The sequence below is a fragment of the Amphiprion ocellaris genome, chromosome 24 (assembly GCF_022539595.1).
Source record: "Amphiprion ocellaris isolate individual 3 ecotype Okinawa chromosome 24, ASM2253959v1, whole genome shotgun sequence".
Lineage (NCBI taxonomy): Eukaryota > Metazoa > Chordata > Actinopteri > Pomacentridae > Amphiprion > Amphiprion ocellaris.
The window spans coordinates 10203967-10225902 of NC_072789.1; the positions used below are offsets into that span (position 1 = coordinate 10203967).

A 21936-nucleotide genomic window follows, 5' to 3' on the forward strand; every position below is an offset into this window, starting at 1 on the left:
CAAAATAAATAATTTACAGCTCATTCCTCCGATTTCATTCATGTTCATCTCTGACATGCAGACGTCTCAGCAGCTGTCAACAGAGACCAGCAGGGACTGAAATATGGTGGATTCACTGCACTAAAGTACATGTAATCATGATATCCTGCAGAGCGGCTAATCAGCCATCGTTTCCCATGTCCTCAGTGGTACAGCCCAGCCTAGTGGCTTCACAGCACAGTGGACTACTTTATTTAGAACACAGACAGGGGGGGTTTAAACCACAAGCAGACTGCTCGGCTGACTCACTGACTAGAATAGAGGTCTGCCTAAAAACCTGCGGCGTTTAAAAAAAGAGGGGATGACACAAAGTGGAAAAAGAGACATAGAGAGGCATAGAGCAGAAATAAGCAGACACATTTAATGATGTTGTGATATTAACCTGTTAGAGAGCAGCGTGACACAGTGTGTTGTTTTTATGAATTAAGAGTGCAAAGCCCAGTCAAGCATGGCAGTGAACTTTTGGTATTTTGAGTAGCCGGAGGTGCACGACACACCTTCAGCACACTTGGAATGGCATGAGGATTATTGCATTGATTTAAGGCCTGGTATCAATCATGTCAGGCGTGATTATTTACATGCAACACATGCGCAAAAACTGCCTAAATTCCCCATCATGACCCATCACTGCTGATAAAGTAGTTTTGCGCATCTGGTTTTTCATTACACTTCTTTCAGTGCTGAGATTAAGGACTAGATTTCTCAGGTGCTATGAGCTGATGAGGATTTGCAGGAAGCACTGGAGGAAACAGGTGGTTTCTGAAGAGGGTCTGTGATTTAGAAAACATTTAACTGTCCTCTGATTCGTCATGCAACTGTGAAAAAATAAGAGTGAGGTGATTTTGCAGCAGGACTGAGCTTGCAACTGCTGTAAATTTATACAAGCTAAAGACATTACTGGGAACAAATGAGGAAATATGCTTTGATTGAGGTTTAATTAAGAGAAACACCTGAAAGCATAATTGAAAAGTAACACATTAATAGCCAGGTGTGCCAGCTGAACACACACACACACACACAAGTTAACCAGTAACTCGCCAACACTTGTTAGTTTACACAATTAAACACACAAAAAACGCACACTGGGTTCTAGCCCCGGATGTCTGTCAGGATCTAATAACTGCACCGCCCAGCTGAGGTCCGGCTCCGGGCGGAACAGGCAGCGGAGGTGCGTTTGATTAAAGCGGACTTCCAGCAGAAATAAGCGAGTCAACAATTTGCGCTCATGAAAACGTGGAAATGATGAGCAGCTGAGGGGAAGCGGGTTTAATTAAAGCCAGGACTCACCACGTTAGTGAGGAAATCTCCGTCGCTGAGTTCCTCCAGGTCCAACAGGTTGGGTCCCCCGGACGGATAGAGTTTCTCAGCCGTCAAACTGTCTAAAATAGACTCCATCATGACTGTGTCTGTCTACGGCTCGCTGGACGGATGGACAGCAGCTCTTAAAACCAACTCATTAAAAATGAGGCAGTTTTGTTGTCAGACGGCTGCAGAACCGAGCAGCACCTGTGAGAGAAGCCGCTGAATCCGGCTTCTGCTTCCTTTCAGCGTCAAACTTGAAAATGTAGAAATTTCACATCCTCCTGCTGCTCCCTGCCGCGAGGACGGCGATATATTCATCCAGCGCTCATCTCGCGTGCGCCGTCTCAGCCACGCGCTTGTGAATATTCACTAAGACCACGCCCACAAGCAGGAAGTTTCTTACTGTCTAATCACCGCAGAATTCTTCTGAATATAGTGCACCCCAAAATTACACTTAAAATACACCATTGCTAGCTGTCAGAATGACACAAAAGTTTACTGTTATTTTACATATTTCCCTATTTTATTTAATTACAAATAACATCTATTAAAATTACAGAAAAATTTCAAAAAATTGGAAAAAATATTTGAAAGTAATAAAAATCTGCATCTTTATAAGAGCTAATTTTTTGTTATGCAATCATTGACCGTGAAATAAGACAACATCAGAAACACTGTTGCTATTTTACAGATATGATGAAGAGCTCAAACCTGGGCTCGTTTGATTTAGGTGTCACCTTCCTGAAATAATGGTCTAAGTAATTTTTTGACAAATGTTCTTGTTTTGCCTAAATCATCTCATCATGATGCTGGCCACCTCTGGTAAAATCAAAATGACTTAGAGGATTAAGCAGTGTATTGATAATGGATGGATAGATGGATGGATGGATGGATGGATGGATGATGGATGAATGGATGGATGGATATATATGCAGTATGCCGTATTATTCCCACTTTAAAATGACTCACCTAATTGTACAGTCAGTGAAATGGAAATCATCTGAGTGCAGTGAATGTGTCTCTGTGATTGTATGACAAAGACACCCAGGCAGATTTACACATGTGCCATTTTCCTTCCATTTCTTCATGATGGATTTTACTGCACTCCAAAGGATATTCAGTGGAACTGGAAAATGTCTTGTATTCATCCTCTGACTTACGCCTTTCAATCACTGTTTCTTCGGGTTGCTTGGAGTGTTCTTTTGTCTCGCTGGTGTAGTGATTCACCAGTGACTCGACCTTGCAGATACAGGTGTCTTTATGTTACAGTCACTTGAGACACATTCACTGCACTCAGATGATCTCTATGTCACTAACTGTGTCACTTTTACTAATTCACCTGCATCGAATTAAATGAGTCACTTTAAAAGGGCCAAATACTTATGCAATCACATATTTTATATTTTTAGATATTTGATATCACGTTGCAGAAATCTGCTTTCATTTTTTATTTTTTTTGTAAATTATTGTCAAAAAAAGCCCAATTATCTTGACACTGATTTAATGTTACATTAGGTTGAAGCAAATCAACTTAATTTGACAATTTGATGTCCTGTCAGGAGTGTGTATAGACTCCTAAACAAACTCAGTTGCATCTATCTAAGATTTTGATGTCCTTGTGTAACTGCAAAACCTCAAACTGAGCAGAGGTTTACTCAACTAGAATAAACACATGTAGAGGCCATGATTGATTCATTTGTTTGGTAGACCTATTTCATGAGTTCATGCTTGGTGGCTCACTAGCGTGGCGTTCAGGGACTCAAATGAAACTGAGTCGTTGTTAAACGTTTTAATTCTAGTGATCTTTTCTTGCTGTGAGTTGAAATGTTTAAATCAAGCAATGGACATTGTAACATCACATCTGAGTCACCTTTATACGTATCAACAACAGTGATCGCATTTAGCTTATTACTTATTGCAAACAGTGCCACCTGAATTCGTCTTTGGGTTTAAATACATGCTGTGGTCTGCATCTGAGCTGAAGAATGTGCATTAAAAGAAACGTCGAAAAAGACAAGCGACTCTCGAGTGTTTTGACAACCCGAGATACTGCCTGCAGCTATGACACACACACTCACAGGAAGGAGGGAATGAAACAGATATTTCTTTCTCTTCCATGATTGCTCAGGCCCACCCATCTCATTCCTCCCTCTCATTCTGTCCCAGATTGTTTCTCCTCAGAGAGACGGAGACACAGAGATTGAAATACAGCAGCGTGATAGAAACCCTGTTCATTGTGTTCCAAGCATCACAGGTGCACATGTGTGTGTATTGCATCTGTGACCTGTTACATAATGTGGATACAGTTAAGTGAGCTGAGTACATGAAAAGGACATTTCCAAGTGGTTTATGCATTTATTTACTTTGTTGTTTGCCTCTCTAGTGATGGATTTCTAAGGTTTTGTACTTCCATAAATTTGGTTCTGACTGAAATATCTCAACCACTACGTGGAGGATTGCAAAGAAAATTTCCACAGTCATTCATGGTCCCCAGAGGACAAACTATATGACTGTTATGATCCCCAGGATGAACATGAGGTTGAAATTTGTGGTGGAGACAGAATTTGGCACAAACATTCATGTCTTCTCCAGATGAATTGTAATCATATTAGACTTAAATGTCCTGGTTTTAAAAAATCATGACAAAATATGTTAATTTATGCAAAATAGATGGAATTCCCCTTGTGTTTAGTGTTAATTAGCAAATGGTAGCATGCTAACACATTAAATTAGCATAGTAAACACGATAAACATACCTGGTCAGCATCAGCACTGTCACTTTGAGCATATACCTCAAAACAGGCCTCTAAAAGGCCTTATGGAGCTGCTAATTTTGTTATTTAGCAGCTATCAGTTTATTAGCAGTTTTAAAAAAGGAATTTTGCTAATTTTGTTAAGTAAATAAATGAGAAAAGCTGAATGATATGACAATATTTGATTAAATGTCTCTGGATTTTTATGTTTCTTTTCCATTCTGGCAGGAAATGTGGGAAAAGAGAACAGCGCATGCAGTAAAGATCAGCCTTAATGAATGTCACAGTGGGGAAATTTGCATTGCTACAGCAGCAAAGGGGATAATGCAGAAATCAGTACCAATAGAAAGTAAAATTAAAAAAATAAGAAATATACACATGTACTGTTGATATTGTACAGATTCTTCTGTATGTAGAAATTGAGCTATTGCACATTGATTGATTCCTTTGAATGTGGAAAATAACTATATTGCATAGGGTTAATCTGTATACAGAAAGATACTGCTACACAGAACCGACTGAAAATTCAGGCATCCAGGATTCTAACTGTTCTGAAGTCACTGCTAACAGCATTTGCACTATATGATTTGTGCCCTAATCACTCAGCTGTCAAGTTTCCCTTCTCTTATATAATGTAAATAACATGGCTAGGTTATGCTAAGGCAAAAGGTTGCAAGTAAAGTGTTGTAAGGCTCAGTTCTGGGTCCTTCAGGATCTGTTATTCCATCACAAACCTGAGTCTGTCCCTGACTGTATTGTTCACATTAAGGCCATTGCTGAGGGTGCGGTGGAGGTCAAGAGAGACAAGTCCTCCTCGTCATAATGGACTACAATGATTATCATCAGGTTTTTGTGTGTATGTGCTATGTTCCAAATCACACAATGGTTTGTTATGTAACGATCTCCTCTTACTCTTCTGGATTTTTCCACCTGACTTCTTATTCCTTTCCTGTTTTTCCCTTTTTCTCCCTTCTCCTTATTCATCTTTCTTTTCACTTTTTTTCTATCTCCTACCACATATCAGTTTACGGAGGTGTCCCATCCCAGGGGACAAGGTGTCTCTGTATTTTTTTTTCTCACACACATCAGTGTTGTGTAACTGCAGTGACCTTTTATTTACTACAGTAATTTCCTCCTAAACCTCACAGACTCTTGTTCAAATTTGAAGGCACACGGTGGGATTTTGATCACTACTAGTGATCTAATGCAGCAGCCACTATTTTGCTTGTAGAGATGTGTTGCTCACTAATTTCAGGAGCGAAAGGTGATAATGCATATCAACACTTTGAAGTACACTACCATTCAAAAGTTTGGGGTCACTTAGAAATGTCCTTATTTTTGAAAGAAAAGTACTTATCCATGAAGATAACAATAAATTAATCAGAAATACAGTCTAGATATTGGTAGTCTAGACTTTGGGGTCACCCAGGGCATTTCATGTGTTCATGTGCTAACATAACTGCACGAGGGTTTTCTAATCATCAGTTATCCTTTCAACATGATTAGCTAACACCATGTAGCATTAGAACACAGGAGTGATGGTTGCTGGAAATGTTCCTCTGTACCCCTATGGAGATATTCCATTAAAAATCAGCCGTTTCCAGCTAGAATAGTCATTTACCATATTAGCAATGACTAGATTGTATTTCTGATTCATTTAATGTTACCGTCATTGAAAAAAAATAAGGACAGCATTTCTAAGCGACCCCAAACTTTTGAACTATAGTGTGCATTTTTGATATATTATTCCTATAATTCTCAGGAGCAGCATGGAGTTACAGTGCTGTTTGGAAACTTGGCAAATGTAGGTCAAATATTAATTCACTTAGTCGCCTTTATGCTCAGTTTTGGTCTCCACCAACCCCTGTCAGAATCGCCCATCTTTTTAGCTGTTAAAGTCCCATTATATCCACCAGTATGTTACAAACTTTGCTGCCTGTGTAGAATGTATTTTTAGAGCTTTTCTACAACATAAATCCGTCTGGTGCTGCTAAAAATAAGGCTAATGCAAGCTAATAAACCAAAACAATGACAGTCTGCAGAGTAAGGAATCATTTCTGTAAATCACTATGAGCAACACACTCATAGACATGATTCTGACTGTTGATATAAAAGTATTGATGAGTGTCGCTTCAATGATGATGCCTTTAATGACAATCTGCAAATCATGTAATCACAGCTAATCCCATTTTGATGAGTTTGTTGAATTGTGTTGGTTAGTTTGTGTTCATTAAATCAACCTGATTGTTAAACTGTGGTCTCCTGATGTAAATAAGCGTCTGTCAGTAAAGTAGGCGGAAGATCGTCGGTTTACAACTGGCTTTGATCAGCACATATAAACAGCTGTCAGCTTTTCTGGAAAGTAAGTGTCCACCTCCTCCTGGACAACGACACACGCACTGCATGAATGAAATGATCGTTTTTACGTCATGCATGTATTTAAAATAAACACAGACTTATAAGAAACTCAGTGCTTTTTCACTGCAGGTCCACGATTGGCTTTTCATCCGTTGATGCGCGCTGTGACAGGCAGCTTCTGATTGGCTGCTGGTGCAATGATGCAGGCATGACTCATCTTCTATTCTGAGCTGGAGAGTTGACACGGGGTCCTGACCTTTCATCTCCTTGGTGACCGGTGTGATGTCATGCGCTCTCCCTGTTGCCATCATCCTCTTCAAGCCTCCCTAATCCACTCAGGTTTGTTGGCATCACAGGTGATGGGAGCGGTATCATCAAAGCCTCCGGGGTGGGGGACAACACAGTTTTCTATGTGGATTATGTGTCCGTGTGAGTCAGTGGTGGGTTCACTCTGCTGCACACTGTCACTACCAGGCAATTAGTCCTCACATCAACGCTCTTTCTCGCTCCACTGTTAACACGCTTGGGCTTATTCGCTGTAGCATCCGCTCATGTGGGTGAATAGCAATTCATACTTTGCTAGTCATGACTTCTGTTTCAAAGCAGTCTTTTAATATTTAACAACAGTTAGCAAGGAATAATCACCCCAACTCAGTGCCCCAACTGGTGCCAATAGTGTCATGGGGAGAAAACAGTAATTTCACTTTGTCAACAATGAGAGCGACATTGCAAAAAGGAGATCACAGAACGATAAATAACAGAGTGGCTGCTGCTATAAAAAGCAGCCAAATGTGGTTTGATATAAAGAAAATCTAGAGCCGAAATCTGTAACTGTCTGCACATTCACATCTTCTGTGTTTATATATAAGTCCATGGAGTTCTGTGGTTGGTTGGTTGGTGGTAGCTGGGTGGAGTAGTTGATGCGGAATATGGTAAATGGTCATGGGGGAGGTCAGAGTGGAGGGATGAGAGAGAGTAAGCACACATCCAATTTCCTATAATGTCTTCACAGATAGCTGTGGCTGCAACAGAACAGCTCATATTCTTCTTCTTTTTTGCTGCTTATAGATGTCTAGGATGCCAAAAAAAAGCCCAGAGTTTTCCTTCCCTGTTACAGTCCGTTTTATTTTCCGTCTCTCACTGGATTGCTTTTTCCTGTCTCTTTTTTTCTTTTTTTTTTTTTACAGATGTCTCTCGTTGATCATAAAGTTCACAAGTTCAGAGGAAAGCAAGATGCATGAGGAGAAACGTGAAGACACACTCGATTAACGCCAAGACTGAAATGAAAGCCAGCCTCATTCTTTACACACTCTTACATCATCTGTACACTCCAACTGCAAGGGCAACTTTAACCGCTTTGCTCACAGACTGATGAATTTTAGTGCCTCTTGTATGAATTACACACAAAAATATCACATTATTAAAATGAACTTGAGTGAAGATAATGAAGCTGACGGACCTAAATGTCATTTTTTGATTGCTTCATTCCAAAACTGCGGCATTTCTCTGTTACTAATCTGCTCTTCTGGGGAGGTTTTCCACAGAATTTTGTGGAAAAGATCTCCAAAGACTCATCAAGAGGTTGAGGTCCACACAAAGTAGTTCATGTGTAGTCAAACTGGATACCTCTGGCCAAATAATGTGCCAAAGTCTCCATCAGATAAAGTGCTGCACCGCCCTCTACTGGAGGATGGATCACACAAACAAACCAGGACAAACTGCAAATGCACAATAAAATGCATTCATGATACTAAACTGCTTGTAAAATATGCAACAGACAGTAATAAAAGAATGATATTTTACTTGTGTTTCAGTGTGTTCCTAGTCTAACTGCCTAAGTATTGTTATCTTTCTATAAAATTCAGGATGTATGAAAAATTCAACCTAAAAATGATATTATCCATCCAGCTTCTCTGACTGTTTTGGACTCTCATCCAAGCCCATTAAACTGTCTGCTGCTTTTAAAGGTGATGCGAGGAGCCCAGTATTAAAGCTTTACCTGTTGATCCCTTATTTCTCCTTCTAGTACCGTCTTCAACCTGCTTTAACCTCTTTTCCAGATTACTCCTGACTGAGCAGGGATGTGCGATAAAATCAGTGAAGGTGAATTGGCAGCACACATATACTCCAAGTTCGAATGCTCATCTGCTTTATCTGCTTTGCAAAACAACTGTCATGTTGTGCATGTTTCCTGTATTATTTTTTGAAACCAAGGCCTCGAGACCCATGAGTCCAGAAAGCCAGACGTTGCATGTTTAAGCCAGGAAACAGCCAAATCCTCTGTGTTGCATAAAAACTCTGAAACCGGTCCACATATACACTAGATGTCTTGAACATTAACAGAGCTTTAGTTCAAAAAAACAAAACTCTTCAGAGGATTTCTTCTTTCTTCCATTTCTCTCCACACATCCTGACTGACAAAGCTTAAAGTTTCAATCATGAGCTCTAAATAAAAACAGACAAATGTCAAAAGTTTGGATTGCCTGTCACCACTGCATGGTCTTGGATCGGGTCAGTTTCCTGGTCAGAGCGTGGCGAACAGTCAGCATGTAGGAGCGGCGGTCAGGCAGAGGGCGCTGCTGATCCAACACCTGCCTGTCGCACACATGAAACAAACCATCAATCCAACAACATGTGCAACACATTTGCAAAACCTTCTAAACTGAAAGATTGTAGGTTGGGGATCAGAGGAAAAATATGAAGCATGATAACTTCCCTCTGAGAGTACATCTGTCCAGCTGAAAATCACTCACTTCTGCTGGATCACCATCTATACAACATGCTGCTTTACTAGTTTGGAAGCTAGTGTAAATAAATCAACATATTTTTACTCAAACTGTGCAGATTTAACTTCTCAAAAGGAAAATATAATGTTTTTCTCGATTTTTTTTTCTCTCCTAGCTCTTCAATCATGCTTAAAAATGAGTGTAGCATGAAACTGAATTGCAGCTTGTGTCCTGTGCTTAAGTGTTAGCAACAGTTAGGATCAAATATGTTGTGTGTGTTCAGATTATTCAAAAATCTATGAGCGATTTTTACTTTGTGAAAGAGAAAATAGGAGAAACAAACCTAATGAGCTGAAACACAGCTGCTTCCACAGCAAAAACTGCTTCGGCCACGGACAACTCCCTGAAACCACACCTACAAACAAACAAACACACACACACACACACACACACACACACACACACACACACACGGTTGTTTAAAAAATGAGCTAGGGTTAAATCAGCTAGGGTTGAATAAGTTGTTGCAGCTGAAACATATTTATCATTGCAGGAATTATCCAATGGAAGGCTCTTCCCTGTTTGCTTAATTAAGTCCAAGTGGTGACTTTTTTTTGGCCAGGAAGTGTATAAAGAAACAGCAATAAAATAAACAAGAGGAAGAATATATTGATAGTAAACGTTCAATTTAAAATTGAAAACAATAAATAATATAGTCATGCAAACATAAGCGCACAAACCTTAAATCATTCGCAAGTCTCTGTCCTTCCTCTGTTGTCACCTCCCTGCCAATTTCCAAATCTGCTTTATTGGCTACCATCACTGTAGGAACAACTGACACACAGAGTGAGACGACAATAAAGCAGCAGGATGATGCTGTTTGGAGTTTATTCTGTTTACCTACAGAGCACAAGATCAGCTACCAAACATGGAATGTATGTTCGTTCCATCTGTGCATGTATGTGTGTGCATAAAGGTGACATTAGACAGATGCCGCAACAGAGTTACAACAGAGACGCAAACATAGTGAACATGCTGTTCCTGTGGAGATCATGTGGCTGGTTCAGTAGTTCAGTTTTTAATTGATGCAGAGCAAATATAGAGTTGCTACTGGTGATGCAAACATTATATTGTGGTATGAAGACGTCTGTAATTAAATATTTCATGGATCTCCTCCCAAAATTTACACAAGATACGTTTTCAGTTATGCCGCCTTTACTGTGAAATGAATGGCATTAAAGCTGAAATGTGTAGCATTTCTAAGACTCAATAGAAATGAGGTGCCCTCTGATAATAAGTAAAGTATCTCCATACTCAGGCTGTGTTTGGTTTTGTCGATGAGTGTCTTGAGTCGTGGGACCTCCAGGAAGCTGCAGCGTTGTGTGATGGAGTAGAGCAGCAGGAAGCCATCGGCCCAGCGGATGGAAGACTCCAGAGAAGCCACAGAGCTCTCCTGCAAGAGATGGTATCATGGAGTAACTATGTGCATAGCAGGAGTTCAGCTGGAAAAGCAGATAAAAGTTGTGACGTTACCTTAGTCATTTAATTATTGCAATTAAGGCCCAACAATAAATACTGATTAGACCCTACAGGCATATTAATAGAATAAACCCACATCAATTTAAGTGAATTCCTTGGACTGCAAAATAAGAAAAATACAATTTTTTTTTTTTTTAATGGAGACATTCTATTGAAGCCTTCCAACACCAGACTGACTGATAGCCTTTTCCTTGAATGCATAATTAAAATATGTGAATTAGGAAGATGAATCAAAATCAAAATGCTTGCCAGTTTTAATTCTGTATTTTAAGTGTCATTATCAAATAAATCAACACTAATGGCATTTTGGTGACTATGAATTTACACAACCGTTCAAAAGTTTGGGTTCACGCAAGCGATTTCATGATTTCCATGAAAACTCACACAAGGGTTTTCTAATCATCAATTAGCCTTTCAACACCATTAGCTAACACAATGTAGCATTAGAACACAGGAGTGATGGTTGCTGGAAATGTTCCTCTGTACCCCTATGGAGATATTCCATTAAAAATCAGCCATTTCCAGCCAGAAGAGTCATTTACCACATTAACAATGTCTAGACTGTATTTTTGATTCATTTAATGTTATCTTCATTTTTACAAAAATGCTTTTCTTTCAAAAATAAGGACATTTCTAAGTGACCTCAAACTTGTGAACGGTAGTGTGTATAGTAAAAGTTTACCTTACAAGCTACGTCCAAGATCTCCAGATCAACAGTTTCCTGGTCGACCGCCCGGCTGCATCTGTAGGTCACCTCTGTAGAAACACACACCTTCATAATTTCATCCTGCCAGTGAACAACGCAGGGAAGTAATGCATCACCCAGTTATTTTTCCACGTCAGAGAAGGAAAAAATATTTACCAACCCTTTTTATGGTCGTATTCGCCAATAAAGCGCTTGGTTATGAAACGAACACACAGTGCTGGAGACACAAAACAGACATGGTCACTGGAGAGAGAGCTGCCTGAAACACAACAGACGAATATTTCTCTCACATACTGCACAGGCAAACACATGAGTTATGATGTGCAACATTTGCATCAGAACTGCAGCATCTTATTCTCATATCATGCATTATGTGATCGTAGCTTTGTAGAATTACCCTCTTTGTGACGTTACTTGCCTTGTTTATGGAAATGCACAAGTGCTTTGGCTGTGTTTGGGTGGAAGGAGTCTGGAAGGTCCATGTTTGTTTGACTTGTGTGTCTACTGTTGAAGGACTCGCTGTATTTTAGCAGGACACATTAAAAGGCTGCCATTTGAACCTTTACACCTGGGAAAATGTTGAGCTTTCATTCAAGCTTGCCAGCATCCCACCATGAAGATATGTTGTGTACTGCTGTCTCTTAGATTTCTGCTGCTCCTACTACCACAATGGAAATTAATAGAATTTCATGTGTGGCCTTTTAAACCTCTAATGGAGACATGTCTTGCTTAAGCCTCTGCAGGGCTGCATATTCCTTTAACACATCAGTCAAACATAATATGATTTACTTAGGGATTAGAATAATGTTCCCTTTGAATTTGGGCAAACTAGGCCAACTTCCTGTGTTTTTCACTGTGCTAATTAAGGTTTGAATTGTCTTGCGTTTCTAGGAAACATTCTCAGTTATGCACACATGGATTTAAAAATCAGGCATAGGTAAGCGACTTAAAATGCTGGCGATCTTACTGCGTGCTTCTTTCATTTTATAGCAGCAAAACAACCCAACAAGTTCTTAATAAATAATGCAAAATGTGCACAGCCTTTCAAAATAAAATCAGACATGCAATAGATCCATTTACACTTGAACGCTCAGGAGGACGGGTCAGATTTAGGTCAACGTAAGGTTTCCATTTTTAGCAAAACCTTTCAAACCGTGACCACGACTTCACCCTAAACTTAACCTTTTTCATTCGCTAATGAACATGTGAGAGCTTCCAGTACGTTACATAACCCAGAGTTCACAAAACACATCCTTCGTACTTGTCTGCCCGTGTTTCTCGGCTGTGTTCTCTACTCTGTACCTGTTTTTCCAGTGTTCTGAGCTCCCAGAATGAGGAGTTTAACTGGAACCATTTTCCTACTGGAGCTACGAATAATCAATCCACTGTTTCTCCCTTCATGGAAGCCCTGCAGGAGAAAGCAGAGGAATTAAAAATGAGTCACAATATAGATGTAAACCTCAAAATATGACATGCAGCCATGCAAAACTGAGGAAAAATCTCCTCTTTATGAATTTACACACAAATACAGAGCTATAACTAAATATACAACTTACTAGTAGTACTACATTAGTTTGCAACCACACTGACCTTAAAATAGAAATAAATTCCAGACACTGAGCAGGCAGAGAGCAGAAGGATGTGACTGTCTTCTGCCTCTGTGGTTGTGTTTGGTTATAAGAGCTCTCTCTCTCTCTCTTTGGGAACAGTATATGACAAGAGCCATTTGTCTGGAGGAAGGTGTCCGACTCCATGCACAAACCTCATTTTAATCCATTCAGGACACACACAAACACAACTTTTTCAATGACTTATAATCATCCGAAGGCCTCTAATCTGGAAGATAAATGTGCATAAATATGGTCATTTAAAGTCTTCTTGAACAGCAACATTGTGATTCTAAGAATCCAACACAATAAATACCAACCACCTGAATCAGGAGTGAATACATTTGTAGGGTTTTATTAATATTTCATACGTTTCTCAGATTAATTCAACAAAGTTCGTTCTCAGCGTGAAAACGATCTGTGTACAACATTCATCAAGCACAGGTTTTAAATAAAGGAGCGACACCGAGTTTTTGTTCAGAGAAGTGTGTGTTGTTTCAGAACAGGAGAGAGTTTTTGTTAGCGGTGTTCAGCAGACAGACGGCTCGTCGACGGCGGCGGCTCCTTCTGTGACGGCTTTGACGCATTTAGCCATCGTCTGGGAAGCTCTGCTGATAGAATCTGAGCACAGAAAGATGGAAATCATTTCAGATTTGTTTCTATTTGAACACTTGCAGTTTTGGGGTTTCTAATAATATGTGTATGTATATAGATACGTGTTTGGGTCACGTATTTTTGAAAGAAAAGCATTTTTTATTCAATGAAGATAACATTTAATGAATCAGAAATACAGTCTAGACATTGTTAATGTGCTAAAGGACTATTCGAGCTGGAAATTTTTAAAGGAATATCTCCATAGGGGTACAGAGGAACATTTCCAGCAACCATCACTCCTGTGTTCTAATGCTACATTGTGTTAGCTAATGGTGTTGAAAGGCTAACTGATGATTAGAAAACCCTTGTGCAATTATGTTAGCATATAATTTATAAATAATAAAGAATTTTGAACAGTAGTGTGTATAATAGGTAGCATCATAATTGTATATATCTGTATTGTATCTTACATGTATAAACATAAATTGTATATTATATAAATTATTGCATTATATATAGGAAACTGGAAATTATCCATCGATAATTTATGGAAAAGGGGTGGGATTAAATAAGTGTTTGTTTACTTCTTCTCACTCCTTTTCAAAAATGTAGACCTAGTCCAGAGTTGTGGAATATTTCTTCTGCATTATGATTTTGTTTTGTATGTATGTATATATATATATATATATGTGTACAGGGTGGGCCAAAAGTAGGCTTACAGTTGTTTTATGTTTTAGATCTAATTAACCAAACCATAATTCTAAATCAGTATTCCATATCCCTTCACGGTTTGGAAATGTTATGAAGCTACTTCACCCAATTTTGGTTTTGATTTTGATGTTGTTTTTATTTTTTTTTACTGGGATTGTGGGCAATGGCAAACACATTAAATCAAGGGGACTGAAGAGACTTAACTGTGCTAAAAAATAATGTACGTAAAGTCTTAAACAAATTTACATAAACAGTATTGAACAAATGTGACTAACAAATCAATATAAATGTAATAAAGTGTTTTTAAGAAATGTAAAGTGCAAACCTACTAAGTGTAAGCCTGCTTTTGGCCCAATCTGAATATAATATTTACTCCTTGTTTTCTTGGTACTTGTCTTCACATATTTGAAACAAATATCTCAATCAATCAATCAATCAATCAATCCATCAATTAAAAAACATCATAAGTAACCTGTCATGTAGAAGTCCTTTGCTGAAAGTTGAGGTGGCACCAGAGGAGCTGCTATGAGGTCCTGGTTCACAGCCTGAGAGGAACAAAGTGGTTGAGTCAAGAGATAATCTTCACTAAAAATAGAGAAACTGTGTGTGTGTGTGTGACTGTTCACCTGAGCAAGTTCATTAGCTTGTTTGAAGTAGTTTGCCTCCTCCACATCGTCATAACGGATCAGGTTAGGAGAGACCTCGGCTAGCCTGGATCGGACCTCATCCACAGAGTCGTAGGGCAGCGTCACACCGGCCAGCTGCAGAAACACATTCCTTTCAATATCTGTGCTTTAAAGTGAAGTACGAATATGAACATCAGTGTGTGAATGGACTTTTCCTCACTTCAGATACAGCTCTGATGATCTTCCAGTCCTCTCTGGCCATCCCAGGAGGTGTGACAGCCACCTTAGTGTGTTGGCTTCTCCCTTCAGTGTTGACATAGGTGGCATTTTTCTCTGTGTATGCAGCACCAGGGAGGATGATGTCTGCCATTGGTGCTCCTACGTCACCATGATGACCTAGGGAGAGGGCAAAAACTGACGTTCATATCTTTACACAAATTAGCAACAATGGGTTTTTGTCAAGCTTAGAATGATCGGTCCACATGCAGTAAAGAGAATGAGTTTGTGTTGCTTTATTTTTCATTATTTCTAACTGTCTGATACACCAAAATGTGCATTCTGCTCAAATAAATGAAAAGTCAATTGAAAAAAAGATTCTTCATTCTTATCATTTTGGCACTGGCGACTTTTCTTTACTGGTTGGATGTACCAAAAGTTCCTCCATACAGATAAAAGCCTGTTGTGGTATCATTTAAGTGTGTGTATGCTGCCTTTGTGTGTCTATGTGTGTGTGTACCCTGGTAGATGATGAGGCTGTCTTTTGGCAGGTCGGCTCTGGTGATGCAGCCAGCATCAGCTCCCAGCAGGAACAAGACTTTGGGTGGATTATTCCTGATGGCGTCCACGCCGGCCTTGTATCCAAGATCCAATGCAGCCACCTGACTGGCCACTCTGCTCACACACACAGAAAAACCAGCAACAAGAAAAACATGAGAAAGACGGACAAATCCATATGTAAAATGAAACAAATCGTGGCAGAAATCACGGCACCACAGAATGTGTTAAATATAGATGTACCCACAAACAAAATGACCTTGTGCTGAGCACAGGTGTGTGTTATGCATGTGTACATTATGTACAGATACCGAATCACGTGACCTAAATATGTAGCAGACGGCGGGAATTGATGGGTCTCAGAAACACCCCCACAATGTAATCAATTGTTCCTTGTGTCATTTCTGACCTTTATCAAAACTCACTAACTTCATGTTTGTTAGGAGCACAAATTTGATCACAAGCAACTGAAATCTGCAAGAAACTTCAGCTAATTTGCCAAGTTGTACCTGTGCAGAACATTAAGGACCTTCCAACCCTCCTCCACTCCACTGCTAGCCCTGGCATTCTGAGCAATGGTGGAGACGGAGCTCAGAATAGCAGCTCCGTCTTCTCTCTGCAGAGCGCTGCTGCCGACAACCACCACTGGACGCTTAGCAGATGCAAGGACCTGCGGGTAAGGAAAGAAAAATACAGTTTTCTGGCAAAACTTTCTCTGGAAACGGCTTCATCCTGGCTGATGTGTGTCCATTACCTGGCAGAAGGGGTGTGTGCCGTTAGCCAGCTCCTTCAGCACTGAAGTCTCCTCTCCCAGGTGGTCGTATGTGTAGCTCAGGTCGACATTGTGGCCCACCATGGCAACACGCAACTCATTATGGAGCCAGCTGACAAGGAAACGGGAAAAAGAGGCGAGTTACACATTCAGTTACAGCTAAAATAACACGAAAACAGACAACTACATGTAGTGTGATGCTTGAGTTTACCTCTTGCGGATTCTAGCGTTGAACAGAGGTGCTTCATATCGTGGATTTGTTCCTACGAGCAGCAGCAGGTCACAGTCCTCGATGCCGGTGATGCGGGAGTTCAGCAGGTAGTTGGAGCGCAGGTCAGTGCTGTAGACAGCCAGAAGAAAAGTGTCAGCTAATGAAGCCAAACAGCTAAGGAACGACAGGAAAACAGAGCCTTCCTTACCCTGCTCCTGCCATCGGGAAGAGCTCCTCAGTGCAGAGGTTTTCTGAGTTGAGTCTGTTGAGGAGATCTTTGAGGGAGATGAGAGCTTCAGCGTCTGCCATCCCTCCTGCTATGGCTGCGACGTCGTTGCCCTGCACACTCTGCAGCTGCATGCACACATAAACAGAAGTGTGACATCACTAACATAACCTCTGTCAAAAAATTAGCTTGCTTTGCTACACGAAAAGATGATAAGAAAGATTTAGGAGAGAAGCAAACACTTACTGCTCCGGCAACACGAGTGAGAGCGTCCTCCCAGGTGGTTGGTGTCAGCTGACCTGAATTGTCCTTCACCATTGGCTGGGTCAACCTTTGCCTCTTCAGACCATCATATGCAAACCTGCAAACGCACGTTAGTCAAGCTACACAGCAGGATATAAAACATTTTGTGTGTAATTAAGCCAATTAATTATATAGTGACACAGTTTTTACTTCTATAAATTCTAACTACAACATCTGTAGAAGGTCGTGTTTTCTGGTTTGGGTCTGTTTGTGTCTTACCTGGTCTTATCGGAGATCCACTCTTCATTGACGTCTTCGTGCAGCCTGGGCATCACCCTCATCACCTCCCCTCCTCTTGTGCTTACGACGATATTGCTGCCGACAGCATCCAACACATCGATGGATTCGGTTTTTCTGCAGAAACAACAGAAAGCAAAACTAAAGAGAACAGTTCGGCACAAAAATGATCTCCTTTATTGTTACTGTATCACCTTATCTACCTAATGCAAGCAACAGTAATTGTTTGTTCTTGTGTTGTGATAGCGTAACTGAAGCATCAAACCCTGTCCTACCTGGTCTCCCATGGTCGTGCGGTGAAAGCATAAGGTTTGGAGGTGAGCGCTCCGACAGGACAGACATCGATAACGTTGCCCGACAGCTCTGACATGAACATCTTTTCCACGTAAGTTCCAATCTGCAAATTGTTTCCTCTTCCTGTTGTTCCCAAGTCTTCAACTCCAGCAATCTCACTAGCAAAACTACAGAAAACAAACACAGACGGGCATGAGCGTGCTAATCAATTTCATCACGTTACGTAGGATTAAAGCCTTGCATCTAACACAGATGTCTATGGCACGCATACCGGACGCAGCGTGTGCACTGGATACAGCGAGTCATGATGGTTTTGATGAGAGGCCCGATGTTTTTGTCCTCCACGGCTCTCTTTGCTTCTGAGAAACGGCTGCGGTCTGAACCAAACTGCATGGACTGATCCTGAGAACAGAGACGAGTTTTCTGTCAGGGCTTTCTATTTACTGTGCTGGTGGAGCAGCAAACAAAGTGGCATCAAACACCTGAAACCAAAACCTGTGTGAAATGATTGCCATAATTAGAATCGTTCTGGATGAGGTTACCTGCAGGTCACACTCTCCTCCCTGATCACAAATAGGGCAATCCAATGGGTGGTTGGCCAAGAGGAACTCCATCACTCCCTCTCTTACGATGAAACACACAAATTAAACAATCATGTTTAACTCGTCATTTTAAAAGCTTGCCTCGAGTTTGAATTATAATTGCACAGAACCACGTGGTGACCAAATGTTGTACCTGGCTTTGCGTGTCTTCTCTGAGTTGGTGAGGATGTTCCAACCTTTCATGACGGGCATGGCACAGGCTGCTACCGGCTAAAGGCACGTGACAGCACACATACATTAACTAGACATTAATGCTCAAGTATTTACAGCAATTTATGTGATAAAGCTACTAGTCATATCTCAGTTGATGCCGTTCTGTTTAACGCTCTTTCATCAAATGTCTGGTACCTTTGGAGCTTTCTCAATCTCCACCAGACACATACGGCAGTTTCCTGCCACCGAGAGGCGCTCGTGGTAACAGAACCTGGGGATCTGAATTCCTGCCTTCTCACAGGCCTGATGGGGAAAAAGAGAGAAGATGACACTAGTTGAATTTTTGTTGTGGTCTTTGATAGAAAGATTTAAATCTATGAAGGTGGAGTGATGTGTAAATTCATCTACTGCACTCTGAGCATTAAATTAATAGCTAACATCCCATGGGATTCCCGAATAATGCGAGGTTCTCTAACTTTTGTCAAGATCAAAGTTGATTCTGCATGCATACCAACAGATGTATTACACCTGCTAAATGTAAAAATCACAAGTAAATAAAAGTAGGCTCCAAGATCTCAAAATACCACACTTGCTCAGATTCACTAAATCCACCAAAATACTACAATGCAGTCGACAACACGAAGGAACCATATGGAACATTAGTTTGCAGTAAAATGAGCAGCTGCATCTTACCTGCAACACGGTAGTTCCAGGCTCTACCTCCACTGGTTTCCCATCCACAAACACTTCCACCATGTTGCTGGCAGCACGTACTGTAGTACGCACTGAAATTACACACAAAAAGGAAAATATTATTGAAATTATCTTAACTAAAACAAATACAATAAATGTTGAATTATCTATTGCCTACAAAAATGTCAAAGAAAGTGTTACATTTGGTAAATCTTCAGCAAAACACACTGTTTTATGCCAGAAGCTATGAGTTTAAATACATACAGTATGTGTGGTATTTAACATACCGCAACAAGAATTTCCCAAAAAAATAGAAATACTTGAGTCAGATTATGACTTTGAAAATGTTCTACTACACTAAATGCACACTGCAGCATTTCTCAATAACAATGAATAGAATAACAGTTAACTTGACTATAACACACACAAACACACACTGATCTTACCTGGGTTAGAAGAAGCCAAGCTGCCCTTGGCAGCTCCAGCGAGCGCTCGGCCAACGGTCGGCAGTCGCAACATGACTCTATGAGAGAAAAGGTATGCAAATGCTTTATTCTGACATGCTATATACTAAAGATGATTCAAAAATCTCCAAAAATCTGAGTTGGTTCTTGGGCACCAAATCTTCAATTACCCAACATCTATAATAGAGAAGACTGACAGGAGCTCATGAAAGGGAATGATGATTTAAAAAAAAACTAAAAATAAATCAGGCACAGTCACTCAAGGTGGGTTTGAAAAGAAAAAGCATTTCTTTCAGTTGGTTAGAAGCAAAAAAAAAAAAAAAAAAAACCAAAACACACCAATGTGAGTCAGCTTGTGCTTTCTCCAGAGTGTGCAAACATAAAGAAACTAAATAATTACACCTGAAACAACAAACATAAGCTGTTACAATTACCTTCCAAAAACCAAATTCAGAATGAAATTGCCAACTCCTGACTGATTAACAATTGTTTAATTATTTGGTCTATAAAACACCACAATGCAGATGAACACATCTACTACAAATTTCCAGAGTCAAACAACGGATGTCCATTATCAGAGAAGACCCAGAAAACACATCTGAGAGGCTGGGGTGAATTCATTATATAGAGTGAATAACAACAAATAAATAATGAGCTAATTGTTAAAATAGTTACTGATATTCTTGCCAACTAACCGCTTTGCAGTACTACAACTACCAAAAGCATGTTTAGCAATAGGTGCATGTTTGCCATTAACAAAGGAAGCATCGCTGCAGCTCTTCAGTCATGTTGTCATAACATAAACTCTGCACTACAGAGAATATACAGTCCTCTTAAAAGGGTTTGAACCTCCAATCACTGACAATTACAGATTGTGCAGCAACACGTTGTGTACATTAATAGAGTCAAAAGTTGTACTTATGGTGTTTGACAATCCACAAGATTCATTAGAGCGAAAGTATGATAAAGTCTTTGAGGCTGAGTTACTCAACTTGAATGTGAAATGCATAACAATCTATTTAAATACAAATCTGGGGCACTTTGACAGCTGGAGTTACTTATAATTAATACTGGACCATTTCAGAAATGACTGGAGCGTCGTCAGCACCTTTGACAGGGATCAATAATGGCACAGTTGTTAAATAATAATAAGTTCTAGTCAAGCTAACAAACTCCCGTCAGTGTCCATGACCAGAGACTCAGTAGCTACTGCTAGCTAGCTTGGTAGCTGTCAACAATAACAAGTGCAATTAGCCTTCAAATACGTAGTTAATGTTCCACGGAACAAACGAAGACAGAAAAAAGACCTTCTAACACATCCTGACATTCCAAAATGTTAAGAAAACACACAGGTTATCAGCAAAGTGGACGAGAGTAGAGGCTAACAAGCAGCACGAACCTTCCAGTGAGGACTCCTTGCTAGCAGGCTAACAGCGCTAGCTCAGAGTGCTACTCAAGGACACGGACACTGCATGATGTTAGAGGGTAACTGAGGTTATACGGTCAAAAGTCTCATTTATATCTGCAGTGCAATTAAATAACATGTATGTTCCGTCGCCTTCCGACCTTCATAGTATGTCTGTGATTCTTACCTTTCGCTATTTGGCCTTCTGGACCAGAACAGCGGTGATCTTAGTTACACCACTAATGAAACAGTTATGGCGTTAGCGGAAGTAGCACGGAGTTCGTCTTCCGTTTGAAATGAGGTCTCAACATTTTTTACTTATATTAACATGTCAGTGAAATAAACAAAACTACCCGACCGGGACATGAAACTGCTTAATCTCGTTTAATTAATTAATTAATTTTTTAAAAAGTTAAACTAATATACGCTAGCTTTATTGACGGTACGTCAGTGTTTATTTTTTTTTCTATTCTTCTGGAAAATTATTTTGTTAATCTTTCACAATCAGTGCCTGGTTTAATTTCTTCCTTGATAGGATAATAATGGTGTTAGCGTCACTTCACAGGAGAACACAGCATTTTCAAAGGCCGAATAAAATAAGAATAAAAAAATTTAAATTTTCGAGGGGATCCTTGGATTTGCAGTTTTTTGTTTTGTTTTGTTTTTGCGGGTGTTTTTTGCTGTAGTTAATCACGTTAATCCTTATAATTAATTTTGCTGTAGAGTCTTAGCCTTGATATTTATTTTAGTTGGAATAAGTTCTGGAATTTATGATTTGTCTGCATTAATACTATATTTAGGTTCATAAATAAGACTTAGGTAAAGTAGTATTTTATACATA

The 21936-nt window shown here is 39.9% G+C and overlaps 3 protein-coding genes across 5 annotated transcripts in view; all 3 read right to left on the reverse strand.

Annotated features, from left to right (window-relative positions):
• creb3l1 (cAMP responsive element binding protein 3-like 1) overlaps positions 1–1668 on the reverse strand; it is a 34580-nt gene extending 32912 nt beyond the window's left edge. Inside the window, exon 1 of the mRNA XM_023295266.3 lies at positions 1327–1668. Within this exon, the coding sequence (XP_023151034.2) occupies positions 1327–1437 (111 nt within the window). The 5' untranslated portion in view covers positions 1438–1668. The remainder of the gene's footprint in view (positions 1–1326) is intronic.
• A 4557-nt stretch (positions 1669–6225) lies between these two features.
• Positions 6226–13228, reverse strand: zgc:110699 (uncharacterized protein LOC325371 homolog). 3 transcript variants are annotated; one of them, XM_035941526.2, is made up of 8 exons: positions 13014–13228; positions 12726–12831; positions 11584–11640; positions 11400–11473; positions 10493–10631; positions 9919–10012; positions 9522–9593; positions 6226–9047 (listed from the first exon to the last, which is right to left on the reverse strand). In XM_035941526.2, the coding sequence occupies exons 2-8, from the start codon at positions 12775–12777 to the stop codon at positions 8939–8941; spliced, it is 597 nt and encodes a 198-aa protein (XP_035797419.2). In that variant the 5' UTR covers positions 12778–12831; positions 13014–13228; the 3' UTR covers positions 6226–8938. The 3 variants fall into 3 exon arrangements, with proteins under 3 accessions (XP_035797419.2, XP_035797418.2, XP_054864439.1); XM_035941525.2 differs by having other exon boundaries at positions 11584–11682; XM_055008464.1 differs by having other exon boundaries at positions 11584–11682; positions 12726–13228.
• Positions 13229–13369: 141 nt separating this feature from the next.
• Positions 13370–21383, reverse strand: LOC111585688 (NADH-ubiquinone oxidoreductase 75 kDa subunit, mitochondrial-like). Its single transcript, XM_023295259.3, has 19 exons — positions 21283–21383; positions 19673–19749; positions 19227–19318; positions 18729–18836; positions 18514–18590; positions 18321–18402; positions 18050–18180; positions 17760–17945; positions 17467–17601; positions 17191–17305; positions 16927–17072; positions 16719–16847; positions 16490–16619; positions 16245–16405; positions 15698–15852; positions 15182–15357; positions 14962–15096; positions 14808–14880; positions 13370–13651 (listed from the first exon to the last, which is right to left on the reverse strand). The coding sequence occupies exons 2-19, from the start codon at positions 19743–19745 to the stop codon at positions 13560–13562; spliced, it is 2196 nt and encodes a 731-aa protein (XP_023151027.2). The 5' UTR covers positions 19746–19749; positions 21283–21383; the 3' UTR covers positions 13370–13559.
• Between the last annotated feature and the right edge of the window lie 553 nt (positions 21384–21936).

Bases quoted from the DNA above. Each gene is read 5' to 3' on its own strand.
- zgc:110699 (XM_035941525.2), bottom strand. From the start codon at position 12,777: ATGGTTCCAGTTAAACTCCTCATTCTGGGAGCTCAGAACACTGGAAAA. The intron at 10,013-10,492 runs GTATGGAGATAC...TCTGTGTGTCAG, and splicing joins CAAAACCAAACACAGCCTGA to TTGTTCCTACAGTGATGGTA. The intron at 9,594-9,918 runs GTTTGTGCGCTT...GTTTGTTTGTAG, and splicing joins AGACTTGCGAATGATTTAAG to GTGTGGTTTCAGGGAGTTGT.
- LOC111585688 (XM_023295259.3), bottom strand. From the start codon at position 19,745: ATGTTGCGACTGCCGACCGTTGGCCGAGCGCTCGCTGGAGCTGCCAAG. The intron at 16,620-16,718 runs GTAAACTCAAGC...TTTCCTTGTCAG, and splicing joins AACGCTAGAATCCGCAAGAG to CTGGCTCCATAATGAGTTGC. The intron at 15,358-15,697 runs GTACACACACAC...CCCTCTCCCTAG, and splicing joins CAGCCTCATCATCTACCAGG to GTCATCATGGTGACGTAGGA.